The 26,371-nt window shown below is 42.3% G+C and overlaps 1 protein-coding gene across 3 annotated transcripts in view; it reads left to right on the top strand.

Moving 5' to 3' along the window:
* The first annotated feature begins 951 nt into the window (after positions 1-951).
* septin6 (septin 6) overlaps positions 952-26,371 on the top strand; it is a 78,182-nt gene continuing 52,762 nt past the window's right edge. For all 3 annotated transcript variants that reach the window (XM_048544159.2, XM_048544157.2, XM_048544158.2), the window contains exons 1-2: positions 952-1,546; positions 17,859-17,973. In XM_048544159.2, coding sequence (XP_048400116.1) covers positions 1,460-1,546; positions 17,859-17,973 — 202 coding nt within the window. In that variant the 5' untranslated portion in view covers positions 952-1,459. The remainder of the gene's footprint in view (positions 1,547-17,858; positions 17,974-26,371) is intronic.

Here is a 26,371-nt window from a genome sequence, read left to right as displayed (position 1 = left end):
CATCTGCTAAATCTGCTCACTGTTTCAGGATAATCCCAGTGTGCAAGGTAAACTCTTGAGACTAAGACCATCTTATAACATGTCTCTGTTACAGCATTGCTTTCAATTGCCCAACTCATAGATTCATAGAATCATGGCTTATACAGAACGGAAACAGACCCTTGGGTCCAACTCATCTGTTGCGACCAGATATCCTAAACTATGTAGACTCACTTGCCAGAATTTAGTTGGCCAAACTTTCTCATTGTTCTGGTCTAGAACTCACATCTTCTTGAGTTTTTCTTCCAGCCCTCTGTAAGGTCACCTTTTTCATCAGATCCATCCCGTGTTCCTTCAATGCCATTCTTATCAAACTGGGGGTCACCATCATCCCCTCCTAGTCGCCTTGTCAAATAATATTGTGAATGCGTATCTCTTTTTGCTGTCTCTCTCAAATTCTGCCATTTTCCACTCAAAAAGTGCCCTTGATTCAACCAGCCTTGCAAACTGTTGTTCTATCTTCAATCACCCCTTCTTCTCTGGTAAGAAATTAAATTAAGATTGTTCATATTTAAATAAAAGAGACGCATTTCTATAAAAAGGTAATAAAATACGCGCCTTATTGTGTCCAGTGGAAGGGTGAATCACCCGGTGACATATTGGATTAGTCACTGCTTACAGTAGGAGGTAAATGAAGTCGCGTCTAAATCTTTAGCGTGCGTCAATTCACTTAGACATTAAAGATTAGGTATCTTTGAAGTTAAACGTAGGTGCTAGTCGCTGTATTGCCCTGTGCATATATCACCCACTGAGTTTTGTGGGAGGAGAAGACAACTGACTTTTTAAAAAAAACTTGTAACGCACTGAGGTAACAATGACGCCGCCTTTACGACAGCAAAAATACTGGCTTTTCCGCACCTGCTCTACATCAACAGCATAATTTGCACAGCAATTCTTAAAAAGAAACGCATTGTTAAGAAAAATGCGCCAAGCGAATCGCTTCCTCGCAAATTTTTTTCAATTTGAAATTTGCGACTTATAATGTATAAATACCGTAGTTTTTAGAAGTTTAAAGCATTGGGAAATAACCATTTTAAGGCACTTGAATAAGTGTTTAAATAAAGCTGCAAGTGGGGGTTGTTTATGAAGGAACTACACTCAATCTCTTTAAACCGAGAAAATAACATTTCGTCAAATCAGAGCAAAAAATGATACTTCACGCTTCCGCTATTCTTGCAACAATGTGTCTAACGGGGGACGCTATCATTCTCGAAACAGGGGATACTGTCGACAAGCTGGTAAAATTTTGACGATACTGGGGAAGGCAACTGGTGGCTAAAAAGCAAATCGGGATTGTAAGGTGTGTGGCGTGCTGACAGCGAGTAAACAAGCGAACAAACCGTGTTTGTGGTGGACAGAGTCAGGCTGTAGCTGCCCTCATTCCCCACCCCCCCCTTTGAGCGCAGTGGTAGCGGCCAACATGTATCCAGTGCCTGTGGCTGGGGTCCGCGAGCTTCTTGTCACCAGCGGATCGACAATGGCGGCGGCTGAAGTAGCTCGGCAAATGGTGAGTGAGTAACTGCACACCCTCCACCTTCACTCTCATTCACAAATTTTTATTGCTAAACGCAGGGCTTGTTTTTGTTCAGCTGTTTGCACAGCGAGGCTGCGTTCTGTATTTTCATTTCGCCCCCACGCTGCTGGTCAGCTATTGTTCACTGAGACAAGTGTGGATGGGCGGGTGGGCAGAAAGGGGAAAATAAGCTGGGCGTTGGCTTCGTGGTCTTAAAATTAAAATTGCATCTAATTTAACTGTTTAAAATCTAAGAAGGCGATAAGGGGGAAGACAGACACGATTTCCTCATGCCTCCCTCCCGCCATTTTCAGCTCAGGTAGCTTAGACCCATTGTGGGTGGAGGGAACCCTTTCTCACTGGCTTCTTTTTAAATGTGCCACCTGCATTTTCAACTTTGGTTTTTTTTAAATTTATGGCTTTCCGATGATCAAATAACAGCTGGCTTGTGAACATCTGATGGTAACCATGACATGCCTAGAGTCAGAATGGGACAGCATGCAGTTCACGTAATATAACGGTTCATGTAGTTGATATATTTTACCTAAATATTAAACGGACGCAGTCTGAGCCCTGTGTTGTATTATTTCGCAGTCAGGCTCAGTACATTAATTAAAACACAGTTTTGCACACTGCGTATGCAGTAAACTACATGAATGAGATTAAGTAAGAGCCGAGAGTGCGCTGCAGATTAGATAAAATGCGTGCTTCAGGACTGAGGAAGGGAAGGGAAGGGGAGGGGAGGTCAGGGCTGACCTTAAAGAGGCTTTTAAAATCATGAGGGACGTGGATGCGGTGAATGGCCAAGCTGTTTTCCCCTTGGATGAGGGTGCCCAAAACCAGAGGTTTAAGGTGAGAGGAGAAGATTTTAAAAAGGACCTGAGGGGTAACTTTTTCACGCAAAGGGTGGTGCGTGTATGGAACGAGCTGTCAGAGGAAGTGGTGGAGGCGGGTACAATTGCAACATTTAAAAGGCATCTGGATGGGGTGTATGAATATACTGTATATGCATAGGATTGGGTTTCAAGGGATGTGGGCCAAATGCTGGCAAGCGGGACTAGGTCAGATTGGGATGCCTGGTTGGTGCAGACAAGTTGAACCAAGGGGACTGTTTCTGTGCTCTGAGACTAACAAATAATGTGCACAAAGATATTGAGGCATTGTAGTTTAAAGCATCTTCTGAATTGTTAGATTGGAAGGGTAGTTATAATATAGTAAAGTCTAGCTTTTTATATCAATTAAAATAAACAGCTATGCTGTCAAAATTTTAAGATTTAACAGAATAATGCAAATTGAACTGGAGTGATTTATGCTGTTACTTCACAGCATGTTCTGGTAGAATGGTGAATCCTCTCAATAGGAGTTATAGTGTGTCATTCACTCTTGGCTTGCCATTCACATTCAATTTTTGTAAATTTGAGATTGCCCAAAACTTTGGCACCTTTGCCTTATGCCCATTGTATTAAGTCCCATTCACCCACTGTCCCAATGTGTTCACTGGTCCACATTGGTTTTTGGTTAAGTTGTATCTCATTGTCACTTTCAAATTTTTCCATGTTCTTCCCTTTCCTATCTCTCTATTCTGCTCTAGTTTTCACAACTAATCTTGCCTTTAATCAATACAACAAACCAGAGATGCTCGGGCCCTGCAGAAGTCAGTCCTTTGAATTACACAGCTTCAGGAAAGGACAATCGACATGAACCATTAACTCTGATTCTGTCCACAGATGCTTCCAGACCCGCTGAGTTTTTCCAGCAATTTCTATTTTTGTTTCTGATTTAAAGCATCCCACAGTTCTTTCAGTTTTCAATCCCTATTTTAATTACTCCTCTCTTGGTAACCTTGCCCTTTGTTACATGGGCCACATGTTCCAAAATTCTCTCCTGGTGCCTCTTTCCAACCTTGAGATATTACTTGAAATGTACCTTTTTAACCAAGGTTTTGGTTGTGTTCCTTAATATCTCTACGTGATATCACTCATGTCGTTTTGTAATGTTCCTGTTAAGCACCTTGGGCCATTTCATTATGTTAAAGACAATATAAATCCCAAGTCAATAGATGTGAAGCTGGAAAAGCACAGCAGGTCAGACAGCATCTGAGGAGCAGGAATGTCAGCGTTTCGTCAGAAACATTGACTTTCTTGCTTCTCCGATGCTGTCTGACCCGTGCTTTTCCAGCTTCTCATATATTGATTCTGGCTTCCAGCATCTGCAGTCCTTACTTGTCTCTAAGTCATAAATCCCAGGATGTGTTTTTTAAAGCTGATGGCTTTAAAATTAGTGGTAAATCACACAATAGCAGCAAATATATTTAAAAGCATTTGCATATTGCTCTGCTGTCTAATTCAATCATTCTGTAATGGATCTCACCCACTTGAACCTCTAGTGCCATCAACTTTGCTGCTTGTTAATAACTCAAAGCCTAAGCCAGAGTTGAACCAAGTGTGGAGCTGGATGAACACAACAGGCCAAGTAGTATCAGAGATAATGGGAACTGCAGATGCTGGAGATTCCAAGATAATAAAATGTGAGGCTGGATGAACACAGCAGGCCAAGCAGCATCTCAGGAGCACAAAAGCTGACGTTTTGAGCCTAGTCCCTCCATCATAAAAGTGGGAGGGGGAAGAGGGTTCTGAAATAAACAGGGAGAGAGGGGGAGGCGGATTGACGATGGATAGAGGAGAAGATAGGTGAGGAGGTAGGGATGGGATAGGTCAGTCTGGGGAGGAAGGACACATCAAGGGGCGGGATGAGGTTAGTAGGTAGGAAATGGAGGTGCGGCTTGAGATGGGAGGAGGGGATAGGTGAGAGGAAGAACAAGTTAGGGAGGCGGGGACGAGCTGGGCTGGTTTTGGGATGCAGTGGGGGGAGGGGAGATTTTGAAGCTGGTGAAATCCACACTGATACCATTGGGCTGCAGGGTTCCCAAGCGGAATACAAGTTGCTGTTGCTGTTCCTGCAACCTTCAGGTTACACTTGCCCCCACACCACCTCTCTCACCCCCATCCCAGGCCCCAAGATGACTTTCCACATCAAGCAGATGTTCACCTGCACATCTGCCAATGTGGTATACTGTATCCACTGTACCCAGTGTGGCTTCCTCTACATTGGGGAAGCCAAGCGGAGGCTTGGGGACCGCTTTGCAGAACACCTCCGCTCGGTTCGCAAAAATAACTGCGCCTCCCAGTCGCGAACCATTTCAACTCACCCTCCCATTCCTCAGACGACCCACCCGAAGGTTGCAGGAACAGCAACTCGGATTCCGCTTGGGAACCCTGCAGCCCAATGGTATCAATGTGGACTTCACCAGCTTCAAAATCTCCCCCCACCCCCACTGCATCCCAAAATCAGCCCAGCTTCTCCCCGCCTCCTTAACCCTATCTTCCCCCCACCCCCACCTCAAGCCGCGCCTCCATTTCCTACCTACTAATCTCATCCGTCCCCTTGATGTGTCCATCCTCCCCAGACTGACCTATCCCCACCTCTCCCCTCCTCTCCACCGATCTTCTCCTCGATCCCTCTTCGATCTGCCTATTTATTTCAGAATCCTCTCCCCCTCCCCCTTTTCTGATGAAGGGTCTAGGCCCAAAACGTCAGCTTTTGTGCTCCTAAGATGCTGCTTGGCCTGCTGTGTTCATCCAGCTTCACACTTTGTTATCTCAGATTCTCCAGCTTCTGCAGTTCCCATTACCTCTAAGCCAGTGTTTGTTTTTTGAATGCATGTTTTCCATTTTTTTAATGTTTGGGTTATGGTTAGAGATCCCCAGAGCTGTCGGACAGCTGGTCCAATGATCTCTTAACGTGCGATCTCTCTCTTTCAGCATGTTACTGAAACTCTGCCCTTTTTTTGTAAGGTGTTGGGGCAGGGGTGTCAGGGCTGAGTAAGTGGGAGAAAAGTAGTGTGATAAACCTGAGAATTTTTGCTAAAACATTAATGTTAATGTTGACATTTAATTTGTTGCTCATTTTTGTTTATAAGTTTGCTCAGATGTAAATTTTGGAAAAGTTGCATTTGCAAGCCGATAGAAATCGGTGGTGTGCCTTCCCTTTAGCTCGAATGGCACTCATGCTGAAAGTTGCTATCTGACATCACATCATTCTAGCTATAGTGAGGAGCTTAGTTTACATTCCCAAGTCATAATGAGTCCTTTGGCGATGTTTCCACAGTGCTATTTCCACTGTCCTTCGAGATTTGGGGAATGAGGTGCTGGTGCATTAGACTTGGGGTATTGCTGTAAATCACTCTTGCAGGTAGTGCATCAGTGATGGAAGGAATGATACTGAATCCAGGGACATTGATCAAGCAAACTGCTGGCCTGAGTGACGTTTAACTGCTTCAGCACTGTTCTGGCTGCAGCCGTCCAGCTGGGGATGGGCAGTCTAACATTTCTGACTTAACTTGATGCTGATGATGCCTGTCAAGGCAGAAGTAATACAGCCAAATGAACCAAAAAGTAATCCTTTACTATCCCATCTTGCTTCAGTTTGAATTCCAGAAGAGGGTGGCATGGTGGCTCAGCCATTAGCACTGCCGGCTCACGGTACCAGGGACCCAGGTTCGATTCTAGCCTCTGGTGACTGTACAAACCCACGTGGACGTTCTCTCCATGTCTGCATAGGTTTCCTGGTTTCCTTCCACCGTCCAGAGGCGAGCAGGTTGGATGCATTGGCCATGCTAAATTGTCTGTGGTGTCCAGAGATGTATAGCTTAGGTGGGCTAGCCATGGGGCATGCAGGGCTACAGGAATAGGGCAGGGGAATGGATCTGGGTGGATTGCTCTTTTGGAGGGTTGGTGTAGACTCAATGGGCTGAATGGCCTGCTTCCATACTGTAGGGATTCTATGAAGAGAACGTCTCGCTACACGGGGTCAATTCCAAGATCATTATTTCATTCTCTATGGTCATTTTGGACAGGATGTCAAAATGCTATGCTAGTACGTGTATTCTTGTAATAAGTTACCAGATAGTATTGAGATTGTCAAGCTCACTTTAATCAGTGGCAACAGAAGTAGAAGATAAACTGGTGTCACAGGTGTCAAAACTTACTGTTCCAGCCAGTTTGCCTAACTTCAGTAGCTGAGCGTCATCTGATATCCCAAGGAAGTGTTGCAGCCTTGCAACAGATGCCTAGATGTTTTGCTTTTAACTATTAGCTTCTGAGCATTACTTTAATTTTGACCTTGGTGTTTATCCTTTCCATTTGGTGCTCCAGGTTTTCCATTGTAGCCACTAACTGTTTTGCTGTGGGACCTTGCATTATATTGACAGGAATGATGTGAAGGTGCTGGTGTTGGACTCAAATGGGCAAGGTCAAAAATCACACAACACCGGATTATAGTCCACCAGGGTGGTATGAAGACTCAATCTTTCGGAGTCTAACTCCTTCCAATCTCAGTGCGAGAGGTGGCATTGGACTCAGAATTTATAAGCAAAAGATCAAAGGGTCACAGAACTGGTGCAGTGTTGAATAAACCTAAGATGGCTATTAAATCTTTAATCAGTTCAAAAGAATTAATGTGCAAATTCTCAAAATTCTTTCACGTCATGTTTCCGTGATAACTAAAGGTTTTATCAGTTCCCTCATATATCAGAGGTGATATCCTAGGTCAGGCAATGCATTTTAGGTATATGACCGGGAGTGCAGGGTTGTATTGATACCAGCTGGCAAAATACATTTGGAAACTAATCATTTGCATGTATTGTGTTAAAATAATCAGTGCCCAACTCCATTTTAATATTTCACCATACTGAGGGCATATGCCTTCTCTGGGTTTCCAAGGCGATATAATGAAATCAGTAAAATATTAATGCCCTCTAATTTGCTTTTTGAGTGAATGCATTTGCAAATGCTGAAGATAGCTTTGCTGTCTTGGGAAGGATGAGGGTTATGGTGGCAGTGCTGAAATTGTTGAGCCATGCAAGAGACTTCAGTGTTTGGTTATCAGAGTCAGTTCTGCGCGGGGAAGATCTGAACAGGTGGCAGCAGTTTGGTCCCTTAGGGTATGGCGTGAATTTTCAATATCATTCCGAAATTGTGACTCCTGCTGGAAGTATGTACCTGTGGACATTGCATTAGAGCAAGGTTGGTTTTAGTTGCTGTGTTCAACGTATTTGAATAGTGTGCTGACCCCCAGTGTGTAAACATCTCTACTTGGTTGCCACTTAGCTAATGCACTAGAATGTGCTGTTACCATTTCTCATGCACCAGAAGGAGTCAGAGCCTTTTGGTGAGAGCAGGAAAATTACAAAGTGCTTTTAGAGTAGAAAAAAAATGAAAAGGTTGTCTGGAGATTTGATACTACAATCTTAATAGCTGCTGAGTGTGAATAAGTGGTTTCTTCTATCAAGGAGGAAAATGTACTTGTCAGAAGTGATACTTGAAGTAACTTATGACTTGTACTGAACATTAATTTAATAAACCCTCCAGTATGTCAAGAATGAGAATTTAAAATTGAAATCTGTTTAGGAAATGTGACGTTGCAATCTCTGGTAGCATGTATTTTTCTGTTTTTACCAGTGAGGACCTGTAGAAGCTGTTGTGTATTTTAACTCTATTATAGCAGTAAGGTTAAGCTCTATTCACTTACAGCCAAATATCTTGTTTTCAGTTCTCTTCCTGCACTTAATTAGTGATAATTGCTTATGTGGATTGTTTCACTCAACAATTTTGTTTTTGCTGTGTGCGGTACTTACTCCCTCAGTGCAGTGCAATTACACAATCCCATTCCACTGCCTGTTGAAAACATGGTACTCAATTGACCCATCAGCCGAAAGCATGGTTACAGTGGCAGTGGATATACCTGTAACTTTTATGAAGATGCTGGGAATTCTGTGATGAGGCCGAGTTTGTGCTCGTATCAGTTGTTTTGCATTGAATAGTCTGAATCTACGTGTGTAGAAATTTTCATTGTATATTATGCTATCCCAAAGTCTCAATACAGTTTTGCATTATGAGCTGCCTTAATGATAATTAGAGTGTGGCATTAGGAATGAATCAAACAGCAAGCTTCAATGGTTAGCTGATTTTTATTTCCACTTTTTTAAAAAAGAAGAAAATTTGGTCTACTTTCAGAATTTAATTATGCAATACTAAATTATCCTTTCTATCTCTAACTTGGGACCCTTCCCATTCTCCCCCCTCCCCCTGCTTTCAGAACAGGCGAATAGTTATTCTGATCCCTTTAATCTCAATTTATATCATTGTCTCTTTCATACTTTGAATGCACACCAACTTCTCCCATCTCTTTCTAGCCACCCTTTACACCCATTTTGATCTCCGCATGCTCTTTCCTTCTACAGTCAGGAGCCAAATGAATGCAGTTTAAACCTAAGATCATGGTAGGACTGTAACTTATACTTGGTCAGATGTACAGTAGTTAACGCTTGGTATGCTGTATACTTTGAACCATTCCTATTCAACGCCAATAATCCTCATTTGTGTTGTCTCACTGAAAGTTGGTCAAACCATTCCTTTCTGGCACAGATTGTATCCTTGTGTAAAATTTACAGCATAGAAACAGCCCGTTGGGCCCAACTTGTGTGTTCCTGAAGATCCCCTCCCACTTTACAAGAAAAGGATGGCAGTTCTAATTATTTAGAACTCATAACAAACTGGCAAGTATTGAGAATTAATTAGCGCAGAGTAGGAAAAGGAAGTCATCCTCAGATGGCAAGCTGAGGCTAACTTGGTAGTGCAAAGATCTGTGCTTCAATCCCAGCTGATGCATTCCGTATTCAATGATGTGCATGTGGGGGCCTAATGTAATATTTCCAATTTTACTGCTAATACAAAACTATGTGGGATGTGAATTGTGAGGAGGGTGAAAAGAGGAATCACTTTTATTTAAAGGTATGTGAGCAAGTGTGATGTGGTAAAATATGAAGTTATCTGCTTTGGTAGATAAAGGAAAGTCAGAGTATTTGTGTCCTTGTTCATGAGCCGTTGAAAGCTAAAGTGCAGCAAGCAGTTAGGAAGACAAATCAGATGTTGATTTTTATTGTAAGTGGATTTTAATATGAAGGTAAAGATGGCTTGCTGCAAATTTTACAGAGCCTTTGGTGAGACCATACTTGCAGTTTTGTGTACAGTTTTGGCCGCCTTATCTGAGGAAGGAAATACTTGCCTTGGAGCAACTGCAAAGAGCATTCACCAGACTGAATTGTGGAATGGTAGGATTATCCTATGATTAAAGATTGAGGAGACTGGGCCTTCATTCTCTGGAGTTTAGAGTGAGAAGTGACCTTACTGAATCTTACTAAATTCTTACAGAGCTCAGCAGTGTAGATGCAGGAAGAATGTTTCCATTAGTTGGATGGGGTATGGGCTCCAAATAAAGGTGGGTCATTTAAGACTGAGATGAAGAATTTGTTTAATACAGAGATTGGTAAATCTTTACATTAGCATTTCAAATTAGTTGTGTATTTTAGTACAATAAGCATTTACGATTATTTCCTGTTGGCTTCTTAGGAACAAATTACTCCAGTGTTTGGCTGAGAAATACTATATTTTAAAAAAAGTGGGCTGTAGTACCTGCATTTTGCCAAAATCTTAAAATATGAATTGTTATAAATTTGTATTGATTGACTAAAGCTTCAGTCTTATTTTATGATTTGAACTGTAAAAGACCTTAGCCTTGACAACACAGTTTCGATGCATGAGTTCCAAAGTACTACTGAGAAGCTAGCTTGAAGCAGAATGCAAAGTATGTTTTGTTTGTCTTTAGAAAACCACATGTATGGTAGAAAACTGGGTATGTACATGAGGCACACTAGCCTTGCTAATCTGGAAGCCAGCTGTAAAAGTCCTTTCTATGAAATAGGTTTGGACTGTTTTGATTTGCTGTGCTTGACCTGGGATTGCTTGTTGCTGGCAAAGGCTATTGGAATTGGAAGCATCTCCTTTTTTTCAACGAGTATTTACACTGATTTTAAAAAAGTACAGCTCTTATCACAACTTAGATGCCTTTATAAATTAAACAGAATACTAATGTTTTGAGAGGATCTACACTTCCCAGGTATTTGTAAATTTCGAGCTTTGGCACTTTAATGTTCCTTCAGCAGACTGTAGTTGATGGATTCTGTGGAGCAATTCCTCAGAGCATATTTGAACAGGAGTCTTAATGGGGAATGCATTAATAGCTAAACTCAGCCAGTGAAGACATTGTTTTCATTAATTTTGGAAGTGATATGCATGCAATGTATGTCATTTGTTCATGTAATTGTTCTGAACATTAATAACGAAATGACAATGAATCACAACTTGGCTTTTTTTTAACAAAAGGACTTAGCTAAGTTATTTTGCGTCTGCTTTGATATGAGTCGAAAGGGGGGCTAAACTTACAAACAACTGCCAAACTAAACAACATCTGCCGGCATTGAAGGGTGCTTAAGGACCGCTTCCTTTAGCAATTCCCTGAGCAATGGTAGTTTGATTAAATACTGTTCAACTTCAGCTACAGTCTTTACTCCAGATAAACTGTGGCAGCCATGCAGTAATTTTGGATGAAACCAAGCTGCCATAACCAGATTTTCAGTGCTATATAAATTCCTGAAACAACAGTTTAAGGGGCTTTGTGTGAAAATTATCTTCTTCGTTTTTTAAGGGTTTTTTCCAAACAATGAAGCAAATTGCAATGGCAAAAGCTGTTTAAAACAGAAATTATAGGCAGTGAAAAGAGGAAACAGGAAACCACTTGTAAACCGTCTTTCCGTCTAGCTTGCTTCTCTTGCTCAGTTCTGCTTTGAGACTACTACTTGTTTAAGGTCTCGTGCAGTGTTCTTGTATTTCTCTTGTCGATAAAAGATTTGTGCCATGAAATTCTCAGGTGCACCGAATATTCCATTCCATTGCCAGCCCAACGCTGAGGCTAGTGAAATGTGCTTGTGTAATCACTTTTTTTCTAGAAGTTGGATCCCAGTTTTATCATTCAATACCTCCATCTCTTTTTTTTTTTCTTTTTGAAATTGGAATGGACTAGGAGGCTATATTTTGTGGTGGCTCACAATGCAGATCTACTTCCCACTATGGGATATACCTCTGTGAGTCAGTAAAGGCTTCTGCTGTGCCAAATCACTTCATCGAGTGCAAATGCCAAACAATTTCAAAATGCACCAATATATAACAACTGAAGTTAAATATAGTAAGTCCTCACTTGAAGTTGTGATTGTGCTCCTGAAAATTGTGACTTTAAGTGAAACAACTGGAAGTGAATCATGGGTTCCTGCAGGAATCATCGATAAAGGCAGAGTTAGTACCGATTGACACTCCTGGCTCGAACAACCAATGCAGAGGTGGAAATACTGTAGTGCATTGCTAGCTGAAACAACCTGCAAAATAAAATAAATCACTGAATATGACAGAACTACCATACACTTGTAGGAATCTTTCTGAAAGCTGCACCCTGTACTTTTCACACAACTAAGCCCAGAGATGAAGAAAAGCAATTTATTATACCCAAGTACAGCAGCAAACACAAGACCATATGAAATAGGAAAAGGAGTAGGCTGTTTGGCTCCTTGAGCTTGTTTCGCCATTCAACAGACTCATGACTGATCCCACATTTCTCACATTCACTTTCCTGCCCTTTCCCCATAACCCTTGATTCCCCTCCTGATCAAGAATCTGTTCATCTCGGCCTTGTATATGCCCAATGATTATGTCCCCATGTCTCTCTGTGGCAAGTTCCAAAGTCTCTTCATCCTCTGAGGTGTAAAATTCTTCCTTATCTCAGTTTTAGATTTGTGCCCCTTTATTCTGAGACTGTGCTCTCTGATCTTAGACCCTAGCAGAAAGGTAACATCCTCTCAGTCTTTACCCTGTCAAATCCCTTAAGAGTTTTACATATATCATTTGAGATCACCTCTCATTCTTCTAAACTCTAGTGAAGAGCCCCAACCTGTTTAGCCTTTGCTCATAAGGCAGTCTTCTCTGAACTGCCTGCAACAAAGATCTTTCCTTAAATATAGGGGACAAAAACTGCTCACAGTATTCCAGATATGGTTTCACCAGCACTTTTGTACACTTGCAGTAAGACTTCCCTACTTTTCTACTCCAACCATCTTGAAATAAGGGCCAACGTTCCATTAGCCTTCCTGATTACCTGCGACATATTTGTGTGCTAGCTTTGTTTCATGCAAGGTGCCCTAAGTTCCTTTGGTGATGCAGCTTTCTGTAGATTTCTTAATTTAAATACTAATCTTTTCTTTTGTTCTGCCTTCCACAATGAACAACTTTGCATTTTTCCACAATGTACTCCATTTGCCAACTTTTTGCCCACTTACTTAACCTCTAAATGTCTTTCTGTAAACTGCTGTATTCTTGTCACAATGTAGCTTTCCACCTATTTTAATGTCATTGACAGATTTGGCTACAGTTCTTAATGAATCATAGAATCCCTACAGTGTGGAAACAGGCCCTTTGGCCCAGCAAGTCCGCACTAACCCTTGGAGCATTCCACCCAGATCCATTTCCCTATAATCTACACATCCCTGGACACTATGGGCAATTTAGCATAGCCAATCCGTCTAATCTGCACATCTTTGGACTGTGGGAGGAAACCAGAGCACCCGGAGGAAACCCATGCAGACGTGGGGAGAATGTGCAAACTCCACGCAGACAGACAGTCGCCTAAGGGTGGAATCAAACCTGGGTCCCTGGTGCTGTGAGGCAGCAGCGCTAAGAACTGAGCCACTATGCCGCCCAAAAACGTTTGTTTGCATTCTTCCTCCAAGTCATTAATATATAGTGTAATCAGTTGTGGTCCCAGGACTGATCCCTGTATAACCCCACTGGTCACAGGTTGCCAGCCTGAAAAAGAACCCCTTTATCCCCACTTCTTTGTTTTCTGCCCATGAGCTAATTCTGCATCCTTGCCATCAGTTTTGTTTACTTCAATGGCCTTGCCTCTGACCCAAGAACAGAACACCTCAAATTTGAAAGTGACATAATTTAAAACTGGGCCTTCTTTCTGTGTGTGTGCGTAATTAGTTCTGGACACTCTGTAGGGCATTCTTTCCTTAGAACATTGGCTCTGCGTTTTTGTTTAAAGCACAAAACATTTTTCTCTGCAATGGCATCACCAGGTTGAATATTACAGTGATGTCTCCGAGGCACAGTGAGTCCTGATGTCCCATAGTACGCTAAGGACAGCAGATGCATGGTAACACATGCACCATGCACACATTGAGAATGGTGATGTGCAGTGCAAAATTATGTTAAAATGAAGATGGTGACTTTATTTGAGGAAACAGCTTGAAAACAACATGACTTAGTTTAGTTTTAATGTTCAGTAGGATACCTGAAAGTGGGGATCCCCCCCTGTTTCTGTTTGGGTGGTCTTTCTGATTGAGAAAAAGCTTTTAGAACTACAATAGCTCTTTTTGTGTGTTCTCTTGATCTCTAATATCTGAATTATCTAAGCTGCAGTACTTGGTTGGACCGGTTCCTCGTCACAGTTGAGCAGATAAAGTGGCCCCATATATATTCTGTTCACACCCATCTTGGCTCCTTTGATAATTCACTTAAACCGTGGGGTTGTGGACTGGAACTGAACTCTGGGCCTTGATTACATAATCTAGATTGACACTACTGAACACTTGCTGTATTCACAGAAACACTATCCTTCTGTTAACTTCATTTCATGGTTCAGGTGAATGTTAAAGGTCCTGTGGTTGCAATTGAAGAAGAACAAATTATCTGCCAGGTTTCAACCAAGGCCATCAAAAACAGCTTCACTGGTTGTTCCCCTTGATATCATTTGTGAAAGAGCTACCACTTGTCACTTCATTGCCTGTGAGCCCTCAGAAGTTTGAGAAGTGCAATTAGGTGTTAAATAAATCCAAGAATGTTTCCGTATAGGATTGATGCAGAGCCAGGTTGTTGAATTCATCATATTCCCTCCATTTGGACATTGAAAAGCAATATTTCACCTGTTAATCTAATTTTGAATGAATTGTCACCCCTGACTGATCAGGTTATTGCAGGTGTGGATAGCTATATGAATGTTTTGTCATTTTTGTCCTGAAATTTCTTTCCATTGTTCCAGTGTACTTGATATAGATTAGTGTATTACCTGCCAACATCAGGTCCCCATTCAGTCAAGAGGTAATGGGAACTGCAGATGCTGGAGAATCCAAGATAAAGTGTAGAGCTGGATGAACACAGTGGGCCAAGCAACATCTTGTGTTCATCCAGCTCTACAGTTTGTTACCCCCATTCAGTCAGCTGTTTTTTCAAAGTTGAAGAACTAGTCTGACCACAGAACATTATGCTTTGTTTGGAGTCTTCCTTGTACCCAGCAACTGATCAATCGGTCTAGTTTGGTATTATTTTATTTGTTTTGTTTATTGCTTCTCCGTAGTGATTTGACACTTGAATTTTCTGATCTGTTGACACCAAGATTCTTTTCCCCTCAATTATTTCTACACAACGCGTACGATAACACATTCATCCCTGAAATGTGTGCTACCCCACAATTACTTGCATTACATTCCATTGCTGCTAATTTATCCACCTACTGTTCTTGTTTGTTTGTTTAATTTTTTTTCTATAGCACTGTTGCTACTTCCCTGCATCTATTTGCAAAATGACTACATCACTTTGGAGTTCTAAATGAATCACAGATGAGGAGCAATTTGAAAAAAGACCTAAAACTGAACCAATGTGCCACTCAGTACTTTGCCTTCCATTCAGATCTGTTTTTCTCTCTCTGACGAATACCGTGCTCAGTTTCAGTGATGTGCTATGATGAAATTTTATCAGGATTTTCTTTTACGGAAATCCTGTTTTTTGTTACTGTTTGCCAATGCCACTTCCTCAAAGCAAAACGTCCACGAACTTAGTTAGGCAAGATGCCTTTTTCTGAAGCTGTGTTGACTATTAGCTATCAAATACTTAACAACTGTACATATTGTAATGCATAATGTACTCTTCCTCTTGGTCATTATTTTTGTACACTGCTATGGGAAGCCTTATTATCAATGGAGATCTGTCAGTCTTACAAGTTGCTTTTGAGATTTGTTCCCTTTCGTTGAATAAATTGTGTTTATTAAACCATAAACATGCTGTCGCTTCTTTGCCAGTGACACCAACAACTTGGGTAGAGATGGATGATTCATTGATCTACAGTGCACATGATTGGTTGATTAATTTGGCAGGTTCTTCAATCAACCATTGAAAAGTTCAGAATTCAACAAAATAATATTGATTTTGTTTTCTGGTCAATACATGTGGTTCTGTGAATACTTTGCAGAGATGTTTTTAAGTGCTGGATAATTGTTAAATCACTCTATTTGAACATGCCAGGACACCTTTGGAGCAGGTGTGATTGAATCTGGACCTTCCAGATTAGAGCTAGGGACACTATCACTCTGTCAGAAGAAACCTACTTTGCCTCCTGTTGGAGGCTTAAGTAATGGATTTAATTATATTTGATTGCAAGGTAACACAACTGGTCAGCTAGTTAATTATCAGCTTAGTATGACTTGAAGTCAAGTCATTTTCAACCATTGGTAAGTGTTTGTTTGCAGTGCAGATTAGTAAGAGAATATAAACCACTGATGTAAGGTTTTCATGCCAGGTGTCACTGAGAGTGACTATGTACTGGATCAGACGGTTTCAAATGCTAAAGAATAAATTTTGTTTGTACTTAAAATTTTAAGTATGGCTACTGAAATTGGACAGATATACATTACTTTATTAATAATGTTGGTGTATATTGGATATTCCTGCATTACAATTGCTGGTTGGCAGAATGATTTCATATACTCTCACACTCAATTTTTTTTCATGGATGGATTGAAGGCTGAGCTTGGTTTCTTGCACATACTGCTGTGGGGGTCTGAGGGAGATCCTTTCTCTCACAGGGAGGAGGGCTTGGTGGGCGAGCAGTGTTGCACATAAGATTCGGACTAAGCTTACTTGGGGTTTTGACTTTGGCTGCCAAACTTTGGTTTTATTTCCAATAAAGAGTTGCTTCCGGACGTGGTCCATACCTGATCAAACAAGGGTATGAGAGATAATGGGAACTGCAGATGCTGGAGAATCCAAGATAACAAAATGTGGAGCTGGATGAACACAGTAGGCCAAGCAACATCTCAGGAGCACAAAAGCTGATGTTTTGAGCCTAGACCCTTCTTCAGAAAAGGCGGATGGGGAGAGGGTTCTGAAATAAATAGGGAGAGAGGGGGAGGCTGATCAAAGATGGATAGAGGAGTAGATAGGTGGAGAGGACAAGAGAGTTGTAGTGGGAGAGAGAACCCCTGAGGCTTGTCCATAGGGCGGAGGGTAACTTCTTCAAGCAAGGGTATGTATCTCTTATTTACATGTACAGACTGGAAATGAGAGGGAAAAAGGAAGCGGGCAATGTATTCCAAAGAATGAAAATCAAACTTTTAACAAAATGAACAGCAGTAGTTGGTGAATGCTGATCCATGCCTGGATTCCTGGGGCTGATTGCACGCCAATGAGAACTGGCTATCAGGTTTTCTGTCTGTTATATGATATATGGTCAGAATGAGGTTTTGCACGTCTCAGTATTAATCGGTGAAGCTAGCACTTTAGTTTCACTCTCGATGCCCATTCTGTTGTGATGTAACAAATTATGATTCTAACTGTGTGATGCTACAGCGGACATCTGACCTGCCAACTGAGTAACCATAACAACAGAATTTGTTCAATTTAAATCTCCTTGTCTTCAAATCGTAGTCTTTCATTTTTTTGAAACTGTACCCTAACGGGACCTGTTCAGCAGGCGGTGAAAGCATCCTATTTTTCAATTAGACTACACTATTCATTAAAGGTATCCTGTTATTAGGTGCTGCAGATATTTGTCAGATTCTATTGTGAATTACTATTCGGAGAGTGTGGAATTGATCTTGTCACTGTTTGAAGATCTTGTTTTAAATGGAGTTTCTCATTGAGTGTCTGCCAAGTAGTGCTTAATTGGTCAAATTTGTAACATTTTTTTAAACTTACTGTATTTCTTGTCTCCAAGTTGATTTTGAAAACAAATTCGTTACTGTCTGTCAGTTGAGAAGATGTTAAAATATATTAATCACCTGCCCCAAAGTCTCTGAATTGACATGACTTCAGCATCCAGTTAGAGCCATGTTGCATATAGCTTCGGTCGAACTGTTCATTACACAGTTTATAAACTATTGTCACTCCTTGACCTTGTGATAATGTGTTTTCACTTTTTTGAAGTACTGTGTTAGCAAATAATTAAGCATACGTATAACTAGTACAGTTTTCAGCTTGGTCTCGTTTCTCCCTACCTTCCTAATTTGTTTTGTTTTCCTGTTTTTCAGTCCGAAGGTGCCCGCAACCTTTCGCTGTCTGGGCACGTTGGCTTTGACAGTATGCCAGACCAGTTAGTCAACAAGTCAGTGTGTCAAGGTTTCTGCTTCAACATTCTGTGTGTGGGTGAGTATTTAACTGCTGGGGTTCTAACATAACATCTCCTAAAGGCTTGCTGGCTGACCCTGTGGTGTTCTGTCTTAAATGAAGTCTTTCTCGTTTGGGATGAAAGATGATAGCTCTTAAATGGCAAGCATTTGCCTTTTTAATTTTGGACCAGTATTGAGCATTTTCCAGGATATGTGGATGAAAAGATCAGATGCATTAAAGAGTACGCTGTTTATTGCCACAACAGTAACCACTATGAAGTCGTTCCTTATCCCTGCAAAGGTCAGCTTGACTCTTGATTGAATGTTGGAACGCTGAAGGGTCTGAAAATTCCTGTTCTCAACCAATGGTATTGTATATTTGCCTTATTATTATTTTTGTAATGACTTTAGTAAGAATAGAACTGTTAACAATTGCGTCTCCTGGAACGGCATCCAGAGCAAGATTAAGTTCTGCTTGCCCTACGGGCCCTGGTTAGGGAAATCCCTGTCTAATTGGTTGAAACACCAGGCTCTCGTAGCAATAGATGTGTTTCATAATTTCACAACCATCTTTTAATTAAGACCTTGCCCTGTAGGGAGTTTAAATTACAATACATTTTTTCCCCTTTGGTACGTTATAGGTCTTTACAATTCCAATGATTCTGAAAATAATTAAACTTTGGTGATTTTCAGTAATTGTTCTGTTAGGTTGTGCCAGTGTTGGTTAAATCTAACTACTGTCTGCTGTTTCCTCTCTACTTTGGATTAATGCATGTAGTGGGTAAGTCGTCATGACTTTTTTTAATGTTGGAATTTCATGCTTTTCATTATTTTTAGATTAAAAAAGGTTGAAAATTGAGCGACGAGACCATAATTACCTTTTCAGAAGCAGTTTGAATGTGAATAGCTCCTCTGGTTATATAACTTGCTGAAATGAATGTAACACTTGATCTAATTTGTCAGAAGCATTTAAATGCTGAAATAATTATTTTATGGAGTGACTGAATTACTGGGTAGCATTCGAGTGTGAGATCTGGCAGGGTGAGAGATCGGGCTCTGATACAAGATTTCTGCACGTGATATTCAGCTGACTCTTGTGATCTTCTTGGGACATTAACTGAGTTGTTGCCTGCTGCCTCAGATGTATGTAAAGGATGCTCAGGCACTGTTCAAAGAACTGGATTTATTTCTCCCTCTGTATCATCCATCAATCGCCATCATTGAAAACATGCTGTTGCTTACTCGTTTGCTGCTATTGCGTGACCAATCAATACAACAGGGACGACCATTCAGTAGGAATTGTGAAATTCTTAGGAATTTCACTAATGTAATTAAGGTGCAGCGTAAATGCAAGTTCTTTCTTTGCTAAAGCATTGAGGAACAAAGCGCTAATGATGCTCATCTTGCCTGAGTGGTTTTCATATATTACTTCATATATTACTGTGACATTACTGACTGTACCTTTTGCCATCAGTGAAATTAAATGATTACAAGAATTGCCACTGTATGATTACCTCACTGCCAACTTTGGGGATACTCTGCTATCTTTGCAGGTGTTTTATGGAAGTGCACAATAATGTTCTTCAGAGTAGATTGATATTTCAGTTAATGACTTGATGGGTTAGCATTGTGGACAGGAGCCAATTAAGCATTTTCACCTCCATTAAAGCTGCTGCAAAATAATATTGTGCAAAGTAAAATTGTTTCTGCCAATTCACTCATTAACAATTTAGAAGGATAGAAAGTCTCTCAACCAAAGTTGCTGATGTCACCGGCTTTAAGGTATGTTGATGGAAGGGTAAAATTGCAATTAGATAAGGATAAATTAAGTGAATGGATGAAGCTGTGGCACATGGATTTCAGCGTCAGCATGTGTGATGCCAGGTAATTTCTTGATGTGTTTTGGTTGGTTAATCTTACAAATGACAGCAGACTATCTGATTTTTATTTGTCTCATGGTGGAAACAGTGAGGGGCCCAAAGAGATTTGTCTCCATATACGTAGATCATTAAAATGTCAACAGCAGGTGCAGGAAATAATCAGAAAATGGTAACAGAATTGAATAGCTTCTGTTAATCAAAAATGCCTGGCTTCAATCACACCTGGAGTACTGTGAGCAGTTCTGGGCACCCCACCTTAGGAAGGATGGATTGATACAGGAGGGAGTGCATTGTTTTCCTAGAATGATACCTGACTCCAGTGGCTAAGCTGCATTGAAAAACTAAAATATTTTTACATTGCCTAGAATTTAGATGGTAAAGGGGTAATTTGTACACTGAAACATACAAGCTAAGAGCATAAGGTAGGCCATTTGGCCCTTCCAATCTACACCATTCAATAACATCATGGCCAACCTGTTTGTTCTGCGTTCCACGTTTCCAAATTCTTATAAAGTGAGGGAATCAGTGTACCTCTGCCTTTATAAACATTAGAAAAACCCAACCTCCACTGCTGTCTGAGGCAGAGAGCCCCAAATTAGTGTAAACCTCTGAAAGAAAAATACCGTCGTCGCTGCCCTAAAAACGCAGGCCCCTAATTTTAAAGCGGTGTCCCTGTTTCCCCTGGTTCTGGACTCTCCCACAACAGGAAATGTCTTATTCATGTCCAACATTGCCTGGATTATTTAGGATCCTACAAACTAATCATATCACCCTTGCTGTTCTGAACTCTAGTGAAAATAAGTCATCTAATCTTTCCTCCTGTGACGATTTGCTCATTTGAGGTATCAACCTAGTAAACTGCTTTTGAACTACCTCCGATGTATTTGCATCCTTCTGTAATTAAGGAGATCAAAACTGCTCACAGCATGTGTGATAACAAGATGTAGAGCTGGATGAACACAGCAGGCCAAGCAGCATCGTAGGAGCAGGAAAGCCTCACAGCATGTGTGTTGTGGTCTCTCCAATACCCTGTATAACTGAAGTAAATCTTGTCTTTATGTTCAGTTCCTCTCATAATAAAAGGTAGCATACTGCCAGCCTCTTAATCATGTGCTGTTCTTGCATGATGTCCTTTTGTGATTCATAAACTAAAATACCTGGATCTGTCTGCACGTTGGAGTTTCTGCCAAAGGAACAACTTTGCATTTTTCCATGACATATTTCATTTGCCAGATTCTGCCGCCCCCCCAACCCCAACTCCACTAAACAATCTACATCAGTCAGTATCCCTTTATTTCCTCTTCAGGATATGCCTTCTCATCTGTATTTGCGTTGTCTGCAAACTTAGCTGCCATGCCTTTGATTTCCTTATCTCAGAAATTGATAACTGTAAAATATTGAGGACCCTTGTGTGACCCCACTTGTTGCATTCTGCCAGTCTATAAAAGACACAGTTATGCATCCTGTTTTCTGCCAGTCAGCCAATCTTTCATCCAGTGATGATGGGAACTGCAGATGCTGGAGAATCCAAGATAATGAAATGTGAGGCTGGATGAACACAGCAGGCCCAGCAGCATCTCAGGCGCACAAAAGCTGACGTTTCGGGCCTAGACCCTTCATCAGAGAGGGGGATGGGATGAGGGCTCTGGAATAAATAGGGAGAGAGGGGGAGGGCAGACCGAAGATGGAGAGAAAAGAAGATAGGTGGAGAGGAGAGTATAGGTGGGGAGGTAGGGAGGGGATAGGTCAGTCTAGGGAAGATGGACAGGTCAAGGAGGTGGGATGAGGTTAGTACGTAGGAGATGGAGGTGCGGCTTGGAGTGGGAGGAAGGGATGGGTGAGAGGAAGAACAAGTTAGGGAGGCAGAGACAGGTTGGACTGGTTTTGGGATGCAGTGGGTGGAGGGGAAGAGCTGGGCTGGTTGTGTGGTGCAGTGGGGGGAGGGGACGAACTGGGCTGGTTTTGGGATGCGGTGGGGCAAGGGGAGATTTTGAAGCTGGTGAAGTCCTCATTGATACCATTGAGCCGTAGGGTTCCCAAGCGGAATATGAGTTGCTGTTCCTGCAACCTTCGGGTGGCATCATTGTGGCACTGCAGGAGGCCCATGATGGACATGTCATCTAAAGAATGGGAGGGGGAGTGGAAATGGTTTGCGACTGGGAGGTGCAGTTGTTTATTGCGAACCGAGCGGAGGTGTTCTGCAAAGCGGTCCCCAAGCCTCTGCTTGGTTTCCCCAATGTAGAGGAAGCCACACCGGGTACAGTGGATGCAGTATACCACATTGGCAGATGTGCAGGTGAACCTCTGCTTAATATGGAAAGTCATCTTGGGGCCTGGGATAGGGGTGAGGGAGGAGGTGTGGGGGCAAGTGTAGCATTTCCTGCGGTTGCAGGGGAAGGTGCCAGGTGTGGTGGGGTTGGAGGGCAGTGTGGAGTGAACAAGGGAGTCATGGAGAGTGGTCTCTCCGGAAAGCAGACAGGGCTGGGGATGGAAAAATGTCTTAGGTGTTGGGGTCGGATTGTAGATGGTGGAAGTGTCGGAGGATGATGCGTTGTATCCGGAGGTTGGTGGGGTGGTGTGTGAGAACGAGGGGGATCCTCTTTGGGCGGTTGAGGCGGGGGCGGGGGTGGGGTGTGAGGGATGTGTTGCGGGAGACGTGGTCAAGGGCGTTCTCGACCACTGTGGGGGGAAGGTTGTGGTCCTTGAAGAACTTGGACATCTGGGATGTGCGGGAGTGGAATGCCTCATCGTGGGAGCAGATGTGGTGGAGGCGGAGGAATTGGGAATAGGGGATGGAATTTTTGCAGGAGGGTGGGTGGGAGGAGGTTTATTCTCGGTAGCTGTGGGAGTCGGTGGGCTTGAAATGGACATCAGTTACAAGCTGGTTGCCTGAGATGGAGGCCGAGAGATCCAGGAAGGTGAGGGATGTGTTGGAGATGGCCCAGGTGAACTGAAGGTTGGGGTGGAAGGTGTTGGTGAAGTGGATGAACTGTTCGAGCTCCTCTGGGGAGCAAGAGGCAGCGCCGATACAGTCATCAATGTAATGGAGGCAGAGGTGGGGTTTGGGGCCTGTATAGGTGCGGAAGGGGGACCTCCGCTCGGTTCGCGATAAACAACTGCACCTCCCAGTCGCAAACCATTTCCACTCCCCCTCCCATTCTTTAGATGACGTGTCCATAATGGCCTCCTGCAGTGCCACAATGATGCCACCTGAAGTTTGCAGGAACAGCAACTCCTATTCCACTTGGGAACCCTGCAGCCCAATGGTATCAATGTGGACTTCACCAGCTTCAAAAACTCCCCTTCCCCTACCGCATCCCTAAACCTGCCCAGTTCTTCCCCTCCCCCCACTGCACCACACAACCAGCCCAGCTCTTCCCCTCCACCCACTGCATCCCAAAACCAGTCCAACCTGTCTCTGCCTCCCTAACCTGTTCTTCCTCTCACCCCAAGCCGCACTTCCATCTCCTACGTACTAACCTCATCCCACCTCCTTGACCTATCCTTCTTCCCTGGACTGACCTGTCCCCTCCCTACCTCCCCACCTATACTCTCCTCTCCACCTATCTTCTTTTCTCTCCATCTTCGGTCTGCCTCCCCCTCTCTCCCTATTTATTCCAGAACCCTCACCCCATCCCCCTCTCTGATGAAGGGCCTTGGCCCGAAACGTCAGCTTTTGTGCTCCTGAGATGCTGCTGGGCCTGCTGTGTTCATCCAGCCTCACATTTTATTATCTTGGATTCTCCAGCATCTGCAGTTCCCATTATCACTGGTCTACAGTTAACGTTTTCTTTCCTCCCTTTCTTGAATGCGGGGATTATACTTGCCGTATTCCAATCTGATAGAAGCTTTGCAGAATGTTAAAAGATTTTGTAAAAGTAACTCCAGTGCTCACCTGGCCACATCGTTTATGAAGTCCATCAGAACCCAAAGATTTACCAATCTGGAACTCCAGCTGTTTGCTCAGTACAGTTTCCTGAGTGACTAATATTTCACCTAGTATCTCTCATCCTTCAACCTCCTGATTTTTTTTTTATGTATTACATTTTATTTTTGTCTCCTTGTTAAGTAGTCTGTTTTAAAGATATTCAAGGCGATATTAGGATTACTTGGGAGAAACTACTTCTGCAAGATGATAAGTTTAGGACAAAGGGGCAAAGTCTTAAACTATTAGATCCAGAACTGGTAGTGGTGCATGTCATGAGTACTAGAAGTTTTGAACTGGCTTCTGCAACTGTTGACAGTCAATACTGGATCGGTTGTTAGTTTATCTGAAGTTTATATCAATTTTCTTTGCATTAAGGCATATGGGACAAAGGCAGCTATATGGTGTAACATTGCAGATGAGCTGTGATCTCAGAGTAGTGGAACAGACTTGGGCTGAATAGCCAACACCTTTTCTCTTCCATGTCACCTATATTCGTAAAGCAATCTAAGCATAGCTTGAATGGCACATCAATGCCATGAACATTGCTTAGTGTCTGTCATTGGATTGCACATTTGTCGAATTGCAGCACTAATTTAAATTCAAAAGAGATCTTGCCATTTCACAATTAGTGTTTTAGGATGGTATAATCTCTCTAATGAACACAGTCTGCTATGGGATAATACAGTAATTGTTGTGGCGGTTTGACCTTGCAAATAACATGTAAGTGAACAATATTTGTAGCAATTAAAGAGGAAGGAACCGAAGAAGGCTATTCTGACCATCAACTCCACTCAGTTTGATCTAGTAATCCTCAGCTCAATCTTCCTGCCTCAGTTGCATTCCCCTTGATTTATCGTAGAATCATCATAGAATGCCTACGCTGTGTGGAAACAACAGGCCACTTGGCCCAACAAGTCCCCATTAACCTTCTGGACAGCATGCCACCCAGACCCATTCTCCCTTCCCATTTCCCATGGCTAATCCACCTAATTTACACATCCCAGACACTATATGGGCAATTTAGCGTGGCCAATCCATATAACCTTTGGATTGTGGGAGGAAACCAGAGGACCCGGAGGAAACTCATGCAGATGTGGGGAGAATGTGCAAACTCCACATAGTTGCCAGAGGGTGGAATCGAACCCGGGTCCCAGGCGCTGAGAGGTCGTAGTGCTAACCACTGAGTCACTCTACCACATCTTTTTAATGATTAGCAATCTGTCAATCTCAGTCACTAATATATACTTAACAACCCAGTCTGGACTGCCCTCTGTGGTAAGGAATTCCAAAGATTCACCACCCTCTGAAAGAAAATACCCTTCTCTCTGTCTTAAATGGGCAGCAAGGAGGTGTTGGGAGAGAAAGTGAAGGTTACATTTGTATGATTCCATTCTTAACTTATTGAGGTAACATAACCAGATCGAAGTTCAAATATACTCTGGTGATCCTGCAATGACAAATGTTTGTTATATTTAGGATTATATTTGCATTCATTTGAATCCTCAATAATTTATCAAGTAACTTGGTAAATGACAGCCTAGTGCCCTATATTTGGTTTGGCCAGCTTGTTGTTGTAACTTCATGTAGGACAGGAGATTGAAGATTCCTTTGTTACAGTGCAATAGAGCGATGTGACCGTTAAACTCATTTTAATTAGCTGAACGGTTGATTTATTGATGGTGTTTTTTTTTTAAAGCTATCAGCATTAATCAGCTTTTCTTGGCTTGGTGAGTGAAGAGCAATAAGACTCCTGAACTGGCAAGTCAAGCTGCTATCTCTCTATGTCCACCAAGGCATACAAGGCTATGGGCCAAATGTGAGAAAATGGGATTAGGAGAGTTAGGTGGTTGTTTTTGGCCAGTTGCAGACTCAATGGGTTGAAGGGCCTTTTTGTGTGCTGTAGACCTCTACATAGGAACGTGGGAACAAGAGTAGGCCATTCAGCCCCTTGAGCCTGATCCATATTCGATGAGATCATACTGATCTGTGGCCTAACTCCATATAGTTTTGGCCCATGTCATGGAGTCATCGAGTTATACAGCATGGAAACAGGACATTTTGACCCAACTCGTTCATGCTGACTAGGTTTCCTGAACTGAAGCCCCATTTGCCTGCATTTGGCCCATATCCCTCAACCTTTCCTATCGTGTACCTGTCTGAATGTCTTTTAGGTGTTGTAATTCTACCCGCTTCTGGCAGCTTGTTCCATGTACACGCTGCCCTCTGTGGAAAAAGTTGCTCCTCAGGTCCCTTTTGAAATCTTTCCCCAATCACCTTAAACCTATGCCCTCTAGTTTTTGGGCTCCCCTAACCTGGCTAAAAGACCTTGGCTATTCATCCTATCCATGACTCTCATGATTTTATAAATAAGGTCACTCCTCAGCTGGGTATGCTCCAGGGAAGAAGCCCCAGTCTATCCAGCCTCTCCTTTACAATTCAAACCTTCTAATCTTTGCAACTCTGCACCGTCTTCAAATTAATACTATCCTCCCTATAACAGGGCGACAAGAATTGTATGCAGTACTCCATAATTGGTCTTATCAATGTCACATTACAGCTGTAAAATGTCCCAATTCCTGTTCTTAGTGCTCTGATTGATGAAGACACATGTGCCAAATGCTGCCTGA

Source organism: Stegostoma tigrinum, chromosome 15 (assembly GCF_030684315.1).
Source record: "Stegostoma tigrinum isolate sSteTig4 chromosome 15, sSteTig4.hap1, whole genome shotgun sequence".
Taxonomy (NCBI): domain Eukaryota; kingdom Metazoa; phylum Chordata; class Chondrichthyes; order Orectolobiformes; family Stegostomatidae; genus Stegostoma; species Stegostoma tigrinum.
Note: the sequence above shows the minus strand (reverse complement) of the source record. Positions and strands in the feature narration are given on the sequence as shown.